General features: G+C 33.9%; 1 protein-coding gene across 5 annotated transcripts in view; it reads right to left on the reverse strand.

The window, feature by feature from the left end:
- Positions 1–1,047: 1,047 nt before the first annotated feature.
- Positions 1,048–13,987, reverse strand: part of LOC105233992 (UDP-glucose 4-epimerase) — a 199,652-nt gene continuing 186,712 nt past the window's right edge. For all 5 annotated transcript variants that reach the window (XM_049458455.1, XM_049458454.1, XM_011216181.4 and 2 more), the window contains exons 2-4: positions 2,642–2,892; positions 1,817–2,107; positions 1,048–1,764 (exon numbers count right to left, since the gene is read on the reverse strand). In XM_049458455.1, coding sequence (XP_049314412.1) covers positions 1,243–1,764; positions 1,817–2,107; positions 2,642–2,884 — 1,056 coding nt within the window. In that variant the 5' untranslated portion in view covers positions 2,885–2,892 and the 3' untranslated portion in view covers positions 1,048–1,242. The remainder of the gene's footprint in view (positions 1,765–1,816; positions 2,108–2,641; positions 2,893–13,987) is intronic.

Raw genomic sequence — 13,987 nt, forward strand, 5'->3', positions numbered from 1 at the left:
CAGTCTAAGAAGTGTGCTAAATATATACATATGTATGTCCACTCAAAAAAGCTGCTGATCGTTAAATAATCGTTCTTTTTACGACAGTAGCAAAAACAAAGCGACGAAACTGCGATATCTTAGCTTGGCGCCTTGATCATGTCTAGATAAAGTGGCGCCTTTGAATTTTGTAACATTACGAAGAAAACATCGTTTGCATTTAGGCAGAGTGATGTGTGCTAAGTATATGACCACCACTGTATTAAAATAATATTTACGTAATAATTACATGTTTATACACAAACTCATGCTAATTTTAAAATTCTTGAAATAAAATCCCCTCAATAAAAAATAATCATGTGGAAGTGCGCTCCCTGACCCCTTTTTGCCTTCGATTGCTCTACTTGCTTCGATCTAACTGTTCTCGCATAAAAGCAAAAATGAAGAACTTGAAACATTGTTTGCGTGGGGTTATTATTGCGTATATCTTTTGACCATTGAGATATTATGCACGCAACGCACATATGTAAACTGTTGAAGAATTTATCAATAAATGCTCATTTTGTTCTGAGGTGTTTACCAATAATACTCTTTTTAATTCGAATGATTATTTGTATACACAAATTACGATTTGTAACATTCAAATGTAATAAGATGCACATCGATTATTCATATAACATTCTTTGTGTCCATTTACAACCTTTTCCGAAATTACGAAATTGTATTCTTCGATGTTCCCCCTTGTGAAAACTACAAATTAATTAATTTTAACATTTACTACACATAATAATTTTATTAATGCCATCAGTCCATCACGTTTATCTAGACCCAATATAGGGTGTATATAGTAATTTCCAAAATTTCACAGACTACACCGTTCTGTTGGTCATTATGTGATATTTTTTATGAAATTAAGTGAACAAGGATGAAATTGGCCAAGACCTTCGTCTAAACTTTGTTTCCTTAAGACAATAGAATGATTTTCGACTCCCCAAAAGAAAAGCAAAGACAAAATATGTACTTAGAATTTCAATCTAACTTCTTTAGAACATATGTTTTCATTATCAATAATTTATCTAATTGAAATTTTATTATTCACAATATCTGTTTTATTATTTTGGTTTCACACTTATAGAATTTTTTTCGACTTTGTCGAAAGATAAATTGTACCATATAGTATACTAGAAATTATTATTAAAAATTTTGTATTATCAAACTATCATGTTAAGAACTGATGTTACTGATTGCCAAATACAAATTCAATTATTTTGAAGCATAACCATTAGGGTTATTACTCTGCCAACGCCAAGTATCTGCACACATTTCAATGATGCCGCGTTTAGCTTTCCAACCGAGAGAAGCTTCAGCCAGCGAAGCATTGGCGAAACAAGTCGCCACATCACCAGATCGCCGATCAGTTATTTCATAGTTAATTTTTCGATTACTAGCCTCTTCAAAGGCATGTACCATTTCCAGAACAGAATATCCAACACCAGTGCCAAGATTATATGCAAAAAATCCAGTCTCAGCTACATTTCTTAATTTTTCCAGAGCTCTTAAATGTCCTTCTGCGAGATCTACAATATGAATATAATCTCGTACTCCGGTTCCATCTTTTGTTGGAAAATCAGAACCATAAATTTTCAAAACATCCCGACGCCCGACGGCCACTTGAGCAATAAAAGGCATCAAGTTATTAGGTTCTCCGTTGGGGTCTTCGCCAATACATCCACTCGGATGTGCTCCAACTGGATTAAAGTAACGCAATGACATAACTGCCCAACGCTAAAAATTTTATATATCAGTAAAAACAATTGAAAATAAAAGTGTCCCTCACCTTATCGGATTTACATAGATCCTTTAAAATTTCTTCGGTAAAATACTTTGTTTTGCCATAGGGACTTGTACAATTGCCGGTTGGATGTTCTTCAGTTACAGGCAAGAATTTGGGTTCACCATAAACAGTGGCACTGGAGCTATACACAAATTTAAACACATTGTTATCAGCCATAGCTTCCAGGAGAACATTTGTTCCCGTCATATTATTATGATAGTATTGCAGCGGTATACGGCAAGATTCTCCAACTGCTTTAAGCGCAGCAAAATGAGCCACCATATCGATTTTGTGCTGAAAGTCAGTATACAATACGAATTAATAGCAGAAAACAAAAACGTGAAAGTCTATCGGTTGATTGCTAATAAAAAAAATAAAAGTGCGTTTTAAATAAAATTGTTAATATGTCAAATATGTTAAAAAAATATGAAGCTATGCTACACTTAAGGGGGAGTAAGGTTAATTCATGAAAAAACGTGCACAATTAACACATCTTTAATAAAACTAATGGTGAAGTATAGCATTCTAAGAATATTTTGTAAATTGTTTACATTATTTTGGGATTAACAATTTAAAATCAGTATACCTGTTGAATTAAAATTAAAATTTAACTTTTTAATTCGAAATATATTGATTATAAATTTGATTTTTATAAAAATTAAATTTAACTACAAATCTAATATTTTATCCAAAATATTGAGCTTAAATATCTAAATTCTAATTTATCAATAATATACTTTAATGAAGACACTTTTTATTCTTATACATTGTGGATAGTTAAGAAATTTGCGAATTGTCAAACTAATTATAATACAATAAAAAATTTACCTCTTGAAAAACAGAACGAACTTGATCTCTATCAGTAATGTCTATGCAATAGTAAATTAATGTTTTCCCAGTCAATTTTTGAACTCTATTTAATGACTCCGGCAGTTTAGACGATCCTGAGCTATACGCATTACTCAAGTTATCTATACAAATTACGTTGTAACCTGCATTCAACATTTCCAATACTGTATGGGAGCCTATATATCCCGCACCTCCGGTTACTAAAACATTTGGAGGACTCATTCTAGATCCTGTAAAGGGAAAATATACAAATGTGTTAAAAAAGTGAGAAGTAAGTAATTATTCAGTTTATAAAAATTTAATACATTTTTTAATAAAGTTAAATATACATATATGTATGTATAATATTGAGCGAAGTAGACAATTCTATTTGAAAAGGTCACCCTTTGTGTTCATTCAAGCCATGAAACAATTCAGCTTTTGATCAAAAGCAGCACGCACTGTATTGACGACGCTGCTCAAACCAAATATTTTTGAGGATCTCCAAAATTTCTGTGGGATTTTCGGCAGGTCACGTTATCTAACTCTGTCAAAACACTGTAGTCCAATGGATTCAAATCCGGGCTTTTAGACGGCCATTCATCTGCTTCTATGAAACCAAGAATATTGTTTTTAAACCACTGCTTGGAGGTTTATGCCTTGTGTACAGGAGCACAATCTTACTGAAAGGTCCAATGCTTTTCACCTGTTGGTACACTTTTCACGGGAATACCTAATAAGAAATACAATATTTGCTCAAAATTTCTTATTTTAGCTAAAAGTGATAGCCTGTACTAGCTTTCTTGGACATTTAAAGCAAAACACCAAAACTGTTCTCACAAGCCCTGCAAGTGTAACGAAATAGAATTGCTCCTAACTAAGGCAAAAAATTTATTATCCCAACATTTATTCCTTTGGAAGATGTTTTTAGTTTTCATACTTGATTTAGTATTTTTGAAACTGCTGCAATGCTTTGGCTGTGCCCACTGTATGTGGGGGACAGATTATCAATAAACGATTATTTTCTTTATGGCAGTTGTCTATAATCAGTTATAATATAAATATACTTGTGAATCTGGACAAGCAATCCAACTTGAACTTATTTCAAAGTACAAAATATTCCTTTTTTAGCGTTTTGAAATATATCTGTTTGAATATGTACTATGTACTATATATTTATATACAACACTCTCGCAATAATAATGCGAATATAAGAGTTTGGTTCGGCTAACGTTTGTTTGTAATGCCTAAAACCAATCGAAATATAGATAGAGTTATATTAAACAAGTAAGGAAAGGCTAATTTCGGATGTAACCCAACATCTCCTACTCTTGTAACATGTAAGGATCAAAGGCGGAGGAATACCCCCAGGCATGGCAAAACTTTATATTAAAAATTGTTGCGAAACCGTGAATGAATTACGATCAAATTTTATTTAGCTACTGTATTATATGTCATTTACTCAATAGTTTTATAACTATATTTTACTTGCCGTCAACGAAAATTATATTAAAATCATCCTCAAATGACATACAAGGTCTGTCGCAAAAGAAACAAAACTTTTTAAATACAACTGTTTCTGGTGGCGCCACCTATATATTTCGTAAATATTTTAAGATAATTGGATAATTACAATCGATGTTATCGATCAAAAAGTGACAGCGCTTTTGGTCATCGGTCGTAAAATGCATCTAAATGCATATAAAGACAATGCTGATTTGTTTTTACGATTTCGAGGATATTGTACACCGAGAGTTCGTCCCAACTGGCCAAACGATTAATGCTGTGTTTTACCTTGGTGTTATGAAGCGTCTTTTGTTACGCATTCCTCGTGCTCGACCACAATACCGTGAGGCAGGGTCCTGGCGCCTGTTGCACGATAATGCGCCGTATTATCGGTCGACGCTTGTCAGATTTTTTGACAAAAAAACTTCATATTAACCATTAATAACTCACCCTACTCATCTGATCTGGCACCCTGTGATTTTTACCTATTTGGAAAACTTAATTTGCCCATGAAAGGACACAGGTTTCAGGACATTTCAGCTATCCAAAAGGCGACGACCGATATTCTCAAGAGCATTCCGAAAAATGACCTTAAACACTCGTTTGAAATGCTAATTGACCGGGCTAAACGCTGTATCGAAGCACAAGGAAACTACTTTGAATAAAAAAATATAACTTTTGAAAAATATTAATTTTTTGTTGTTTTTTTTTTTTAACAGGCCTGTTTCTTTTGCGACAGACCTTGTATATGTGACCTAAACTTAACGGAAAAGACTAAATTTAATATATAGTCAATGTGCAAAATGTCAACCAGAAGATCGGAATTGATGATATTAGGGATATGAGATTACAACCAAGGACTAGACCAGATCCATTCATGTTCAGCCCTAAACCAATAATATAATAACGGAAAGTAGTATAATAGAAAATCACATATTTTTGCCATTTAATTATAGTATATTCAATATTATTCGTTCAGTTATTTTAATAAGTTATCTTACATATTAAACGGTAATAAGATAGGGTATTATTCAGCCGATTTTATCTATTTTTGGAATTAATGCATGGTATTATAAAGCTAGTTAGTTGTATAAAGGCTACGCTTACTCAATTTAATAAAGATAATTTACATATCGATGTATATATGGGATATAAAGTGAGGCGGAAGTTTGAAAATCGTTTTATTACGTGTATGTTGGCTAAGGAAAATTCTCGTCTGATTGTACCCATTTTTGGCATACAGATATACTACTATCAGGAGAAGACTATTCCTAATTTCAAAAATATATATAACAGATTTGCCGCTATTTTTGGCAAAAAGTCAACCATACGCATTGGGGTCTAGTTTGACGTCTGGGCTGAAAATTTGTGGCCCGATTTCGACAATTTGCGACCGCAAGATGAAATACCTTGAGGTCTCTATTTCTGCAAGGTTTTATCCATATATATTGATTGGTTCTTGATTTTTATAGTTACTAGAAAGTGAAACCATCACCCATTATCATACTCTAATGTAGGAACGGTTGAAATTTGTAAATGTGAGTGGTGCCACGCCCATCGCACAATTTTTATAACTGCTCCTATAAAGCCCTCTTGGGCAATCCATGATGTTAAATTTAATGTCTTTGGCGCATTTAGTTAATGATTTATCGCACTTTGAGTAGTAAACCTAATAGGGGGCGGTGTCACGTCCACTTTTTAAAAATATTCAAACCACATATACTCCTCGTTATTGTGATTCATTATACCAAACTACAGTTTTGGTCGTGCCAGTAGTCGTTTTACGCCCATCTTTGAACTCGTCCTCCTTCCGAGGAACCAGTGTATCAAGTTTCGTCACGATATCTCAATTTTTACTCAAGTTATCGCTTGCACAGAAGAGCGGACAGTCACTCGAAATTCAACTCGTTTTGTCATCATTTATATCTGTATATATTAACCTATTCTGTGTAAATTAGTTTTGGGTGATATAAACAACCGTTAGGTGAATAAAATTATTATACTCTGTAGCAACATGTTGCAAGAGTTTTTGAAAACTTTTGAAAAGTGGCAGTGGTCCTGCCCCTTAAGAAGTTTATACTAGAAATTTCAATGAATATCACATCCTATATATATGAGAAGCCCTCTTAGGTAAAAAAACAATAGACGTAGCGCCATATCTCAGTAACAGCTCCACCAAATTCCTAAATTTAATGCAATGCATTAGCCTGGCATTAGGTTACGATGTGATAATTAGCGCAATCGGACCACAACCATACCTACATACTATCGATGTATAACATTTTTCAATTATATTCGAAATCTATTACGGCCTACAAAGTCAAAGATGTTGGAAAAAATCATTTTAGGCAAATAGTGCTTCTACGATATATCATCAATGAAAAGGATACCGTTTGATCCCATCTATGATTGAAGCGCAAAATATTGTTATTTGTTGGCGAAACAGATCAACGAAAAATTTTCTTTTTCTTAGGCGGAAGGCTAATACTGTAATTGTATACCTATATTCTTCTTGTATACTGTAATTCTTCCCATATTTTCAGTGAAGAGCCTGAGAATAAGGATCACGTGACGTTTTTATCCGCGGAAATGGTGCGCAGAACCCCAATAATGTCTAGAAAACTAAATTTGTATTACCTATATTTATCAAACCATTAGATATGTAATTGCCATAAAAACATAAGCATATCCAAAAATTTCATCAATAAGGTCGTAATCTGGACAATTAAAAACAACAAAAAATTGTGTTCTTATAGAGCTGTGTAATTTATGTTAGTATGAAGATGTTGGTTTAATGACGTCAAGGTTGGCATAACCTCCCGCCCCACCAACGCGAGGGGCGCAATCAACAAAAATTAGGATAAAGCAAGTTTATTACTTGTAAATGCTATTTGTTAAAAGTAGATAAAATATATTTTTTTAATAGTAAAAAGTAAATCCGTTAGATCAAATGTGATGGAATAAAAAAAAAATGGAAAAAATCATCCTAGAAAATCTTTAAAGTAAAGCCCGACGGTGTCATTAAAATTAATATCACACAACAGAGATGGACAGACCCTAAGAATATTGCACTAAATTTTGTTCAGCTTGGCATAATAAATACTTTCTGATATAAGTTAACACATTAGTCTGCTAATCTGCCCACTGTAGCGTTCTTAGAACTACTCCACGCTAGCCAGTAAGCGAGGGAATAGTCCGCGTTAGCATTTTCCCATCAACTGGCAAACTCTTCGCTACAACATCAGCGCGGTAGCAGCGAATCGCCTTTTGTCTAAACAACAACAACAAAAAGTGCAGTTAAACAACAGCATCAGGTGCAGTAGCAGCAGCAGTAACGTCAAAATTGTGCCAAGTATAGGAAAATCAGGCAGGGCTCCTAAGTTCAGTTGCAATTCACAACATCAGCACATAGTGCTGAATAAAAAATTTATATTACATACAAAAGTTTAACTTGGTTTTAATAATAAACAAAACTTGATCAACACCACATAGTGCTGAGAATTAATTTAAACAAAACCTGAACAACAGCACATAGTGGTGAACATTAATTTATATGGAATTTCACCAGAGAGTGGGCGGTGTCCCACCATTTGTTCAATTTTAACATTTAATCATATTCAAAACTGATGTTACAGTTAGAAATAATTATTCTTCTGATGTGTGAAAGTTGTCGCACGTTTGATAACTTCGGGTGGAGAAAGGTTTAGTTGTTTGGGAGATATGAAAATTAAACTTAATACCCATTTTTCGAATTTTTTTAATCACAGATGACCCAGCTGTGATACTCTGTACCAAATTTGAATACTTTATTTTTCAATTAACGTCATTTTGTGGACATGGATGTGGTTCGGTTTTGTCCACCTGTAATATCAACCTCGTAGTAATTTAATTATACTATTTTACATATTACTATTTTGTTGATGTTTTTGAAGTTTACATCGCATGTTAAAAATATTTAAAAATCAAATAACGGGTGGGCCATATAAAATTTTAAATGTAAAAAGTCAATAAAAAAGAACGGCTTGATATTTTTCAAAGGTCTAACATTTATTTAAAAGGTTGCTTTATGAAATTTATTTGTGGAAAACAATTTCGGACAAATGACCACTACGGCTGGGTTTACAGTAGCTTTTCCGATCCACCCAATTTTGGAGTACTTTCTCGATGGTTTCAGGCCTTATGACAGCTACAGCAGCTTGATTCTCTTGCATTAGATCTTGAATTGTTTCTGGATAGTTGGCGTAACATTTATCTTTAACAGCTCCCCACAGAAAATAGTCCAACGGAGTTAAATCGCAGCTTCTGGGAGGCCAATTCACATCATCTCTTTTGCTGATTATGCGATTTTCGAAGATAAGGCGTAAAAGATTGAGTGTAGCGTTTGCTGTATGGCACGTAGCGCCGTCCTGCTGGAACCAAGTCCAAGTCTTCCTCTTCAATTTGCTTGAAGAAAAATTCGGTTAACATTGCGCCATATCACTCACCATTGATGGTTACGGCGGTTCCTTCTTCATTTTCGAAGAAAAATGGGCCGATGATTCCACCAGACCAAAATCCGCACCATACAGTGATTCGTGCTGGGTGCATTGGCTTCTCGACGATTACGTGCGGGTTTTCTGTTCCCCAAATGCGACAATTCTGCTTGTTAACGTAACCATCGAGGTGGAAATGATCCTCGTCCGAAAAGATGATTTTTCGGTAAAATTGACCATCCTCGGTTTTTTTTCAAGTTTTCAAAATTTCCCAGTTTTCTTCTAGTGAATAGCGACCCATTTCGTAAATTTTAAACTTTTTACTGAATATCTGTCACTTTCCGAATGGTGTTTAAATGAGTTAAACCTCCCCCACTCTATCCGGGAAAAACTGGTGCACCTTAGTACAACTCAACTCCCCTCCGAAGAACACCACACTGCACAACATACACTAATACAATACACCTGGGGACATATTTCATTTCACCACAGCAGATGACGACTATCTAACTAACAAAAGGATTGGATCATCGCTGCTTTGGACACTTTCGCTTATACTTTCGATAACGACAACGGTCCTGCGCGCTATTTATTTCTTCAACCATCCCGAACGTCAATATACATACATACATACGGCGTCCAAGTGACTTCCAACAAAATAATACAATATATGTTAACTATTGTTACTTACATAAATTAACTATTGTTACTTATATTATGTATAATACCAAATCAATTACAGTCGTTTTAAATATAATCTAAAATACACTTTTTTATTTATTGATAAAGTGGAGGTGCGTGAATTAGTGAAAATATATTTAATCATTTTAGCTATGGTCCTTCGAGCCTTACAGAAAGGCACTAGTGGAAAAACATAAACCACAATAAAGATATAAACATATTAATATATACTTACTTGTGCGGTGAACAAAAAACAAAAAAAAAAAAAAGTGCAGTGACCCAACCAGAACGAAGATCAAAATATATTTATTATAAGTATATACATAGACAAAAGAGATAGAGATAGACGAAAAGTGCAGTGTCACAACAAAAAAGATAACAAAATAAACAAGCAGAACAATAGTGCGTTTATATATGTATATACACATATGTACATACATATATCATAACAAATTAAAAAGTACCGAAAATATGGACAAAACTAACTAAAAACATTAATACATATTAGAAGTGTGTGCCAACAAAACTAAAACTATATAAAAAACAGTCGAGATAAACTTAAAAAAAAAACACACAAACCGCGCGTGAAATCGCGAAATCGCGAAGAATACATACATACAAAAAAACACTGGATGCGAAACCCAGCAGTACAACATACATATGTACATACATACGAACAAACTAAACGCGCGCGAAACCAAACTTAAAATATAAACTAACAAATTAAGCGGGCGCGAATCTAAAACAACATAAAATAAACAAAACAACGCTAAACGAAAGACAACCAACTGGAAGCGAAGGAGAAGGAGTTGACATCAGCGGCCCGAATAAACGCAGACAAAAATACGCACAAACAACATTACAAAGCATACCAGATGGAAACAGATTGGAGAGGAGTACAGGAAATTTGTTAAATGCAGATAAATATGTATATACAGCCACAAAGTAAACCACAGTGAGCGTATTATGTCCTTTATTAATTTAATATATGCACATATGTATGCCCAAAATTGCAGTGTTATTTGATATAATACCTGTAATTAAAATCCGCTAACGGAACAAAAAAAAAAACCTACCTATTTAGCGCTTCAGGTAATGTATGTTAAATATATAAAAAGCATTTTGTGTTTTCAAAACTATAGAAGAAACTAATATCCGAGCAATTACTTGCAAAAAATTTCTGGCAAACCCTTTCTGCTTAATAAAGCAGTAAGCGGAATTGTATATAATAAGTAAGCAAAGGAAAAATCGCAAGTCCTACATAAAGTAAAATACAAAAACACAAACAAAATAAATATAACATACATACATACATACATATATGCATATATATTTAGTGAAAACATTTATTATATATTTCATTATATATACTTATGTACATACCCATAATTGCCAAGCGCAAAATATATATGTATACATACATACATACATATATCTATAATACATATTAGACGAGGGTTCTAATTGTAAAAGTGCATATTTATTTACATATGACCATATATGTACAGAAGAGAAAATAACTTTGTCACATACATACCTCTCTCTCTCAAAAGAAAAAAAAACCAAAGGTTGAACACAGCATACACAACTTGTAAGAACTATATAAAATATATATTAACACATAAACATTAGTACATATTCAAAGTCCACATTGGCATCTATTCGGCAATACCACTTGTTCTTTGGCAAACAAAAACAAGCAGGATTGCATTCAAAAAGCGAATTGATCTCTTCAACGAGCTCTCAATTGCTTAAGAATATAAGAAAAAGCATAATCACAAGCACAAACAATTTGTGCATACTAATCAAAAAAGCGAATTGATCTCTTCAACGAGCTCTCAATTGCACAAAATAAGTACCTATGTACATACGCATGTACAAGTACACGTATTAGGGTGTGCCTAATTACGCAACATTAGGACATAAAAAATATTACTTAATTAAAGCAAAAACCAAATTTAAAATACAATTAATTCTATCGCAAGTATTTACTAAAGCTAATAAAACTAAATTTTTTGTAAAATAATCAATATTCAAAACTCTATTTACGTAAAAGAGTATTCGGTTTGAAGCAATACCCTAGCGTCTTATTTAAATCAATTACACTGAGCGGGAAAATTTGTATTATTTACAGATAAAAAATTAAAATAAAACCAAAATGGTTAATAACGCAACAAATCGAAATACACCTGTAGGAGCTACACGCTCAAAACAGGCTATCAAATTCATTTCAGAAAGTGACAGTTTAACAAGATACTGCACTAGATTTGCCTCTTCACCGATTCACGAAAACTCTGAATCGTTATTAGAAGTAAAAGGACAAACTCTTAAAAATTTTTGGACTCGCCTCCAAACGGCTCATGACGTCATTGTAGATTCTGACGATTCAGATTTGCCACAAAATTTTAAATTATCTGCTTATGCCATATACGAAAACTGCTTAGACCAGTTCGAAGAAACAAAAGCTATGATCTCCGATCAAATAAAGCTCATTAAAGCAATTGCAACTACTCCCCACAGTAGAGTAGAGCTGCCACAAATAGACAATCAAGAGGCAAGTTCAGGCATCCAACTCGAGGTGCCTGCATATGATACAGAAACATTCTACGGAGGTTATGAAGAATGGCCGTCCTTCCGGGACATGTTTACAGCTGTTTACATCAACCATCCAGAACTATCAAAAGCACAAAAATTGTATCACCTACGATACAAGACAAAAGGTCAAGCAGGCGTCATAGTAAAACAGTTCGCTCTTACTGACGATAATTTCAATTTGGCTTGGGAAGCTCTAAAAGCTAGATACGAAAACAATAGAATACTGGTCGATAAACAAGTAACGACACTAATGAACTTGCCAAAAATTAATAAAGGAACAAGTGTAGAATTCATCAACCTAGAATCCACTGTTACAAATTGTTTGTCGGTTCTATCGACACTTAGTATTCCTACAGACAGCTGGGACCCAATTCTGGTAAACATTTGCACCGCCGCATTACCAGAAAAGTCGTTACTTCTATGGGAGCAATCGCTCTCATCGCGAAAAAAGTGCCCAACGTGGCAACAAATGAAAGATTTTCTCACCACCCAATATGAAATTGCGGAAAGGTTAGAAGAAAAAATCAAAAATAAGAACATTAAACACGACCAAAATAAAAGCTTCAATAGACCCCAAGCTAGAAGCAAAAACCAATCAAACATAATTTTTAACAAAATACAAGCGTTCACATCCGAACAAAGAATACATACGTCATGCGAACTATGCACAAGAGGGCATAAGCTTAAAACTTGCGAGAAGTTTAAGAAATTAAATATTAACGAAAGGAACAACTTTGTCAGATCAAAAAGACTCTGTACAAACTGCTTGTCCCATGAACACAATCTTAAAAATTGCAAAAGCAAATTTAACTGCTTATATTGTCACAAAAGACATCATACATTGCTTCATTACAGCACATATAACATCCCACCCCATAAAAGCGCTTATAAATCAAGAACCACGGGTTTAATTGCAAAAGCAAATCCCGAAAAACAAAATTCTAAAAATAGCCAAGAGACACCATGTTGCTCAAAAGCTCAAAAATCTCAAACGCTGCACAGCGAAACACAAAATGGACTAGTCACAGAACTAGTCACCACCATACCAACTCAAGTTGAGTATAATAAAAACAAATACCTTAATTCACAATTAAGTGAACTGCAAACGTTAAGAAAACTTCCAATAACAAACAAAACTATAAAAGATCAGTGTTGTGGGCATTTCTCTAAAGCCACAACTACTCGATCAAATAATGGCCGGTACGTCGTACGGCTACCACTAGAGCCACAATATTCCAACACTCCACAAATTGGTATAAAAAATAAAGTTAGAGTTACCTCTGACAGTCCCTATATTAAAAGGACATACAAATTTTCGGCCCCGCAGGATGGCTTTCGCCAATAATGGAAAAAAAAAAAAAAAAAAATCTGAACAAATCCTACAGCGGGGGCGCACTACTACTCAAATTAGTGCATACGCACTTAAATATTACATATACAAAATTTTTCAAAAAGTCGAAAAATCTACACATTAAATACAATGATGCCCCATTGAGGCACAAATTTTCAAATATAAAAAAAAAAAAAAATCAAAAAGGAAATTAAGGGGTCCCAATACTCCCAATGCGATACATTAACGCACCTACGCTTACAAAGCTAAGGTCGCTTTTATCGCATATATCCAGGCGCTCCTCATATGGGTGAGTTAGGGAAATCAGCTCTACAAAGCATTAACTTAATTATGAAGAAAGACTGTACGAATTGAAGCTGTTCTCCATTCACGGCCACTCTCACGCAAGATCTGTCTAATTTCATAGTCCTAACTCCAGGGCTAAGGAGTACCCATTCTGGCCATATCTGAGCCAGGCGTGGAGTTACTATCCTTCATTAGCCGATCATAAATTAAATATCATAAAAAATTGCAACAACTGCCGATAACATCGACAAGGCAAATAATGAACAACCGGTATCCCATGCCGATGAAATATAAAATTTAAATAATCGCTATCAAATTTATACAAGCAAACAACTTATTTGCTAGAATAATACAGTATATAGCACCAATACTTACACAAAATACAATTTCCTATTAAAACCATTACATATTACATGTCTCAAATAATAAATATACAACTAGGCAAAATATTCGCCT

This window comes from Bactrocera dorsalis, chromosome 5, assembly GCF_023373825.1.
Source record: "Bactrocera dorsalis isolate Fly_Bdor chromosome 5, ASM2337382v1, whole genome shotgun sequence".
NCBI classification, from domain to species: domain Eukaryota; kingdom Metazoa; phylum Arthropoda; class Insecta; order Diptera; family Tephritidae; genus Bactrocera; species Bactrocera dorsalis.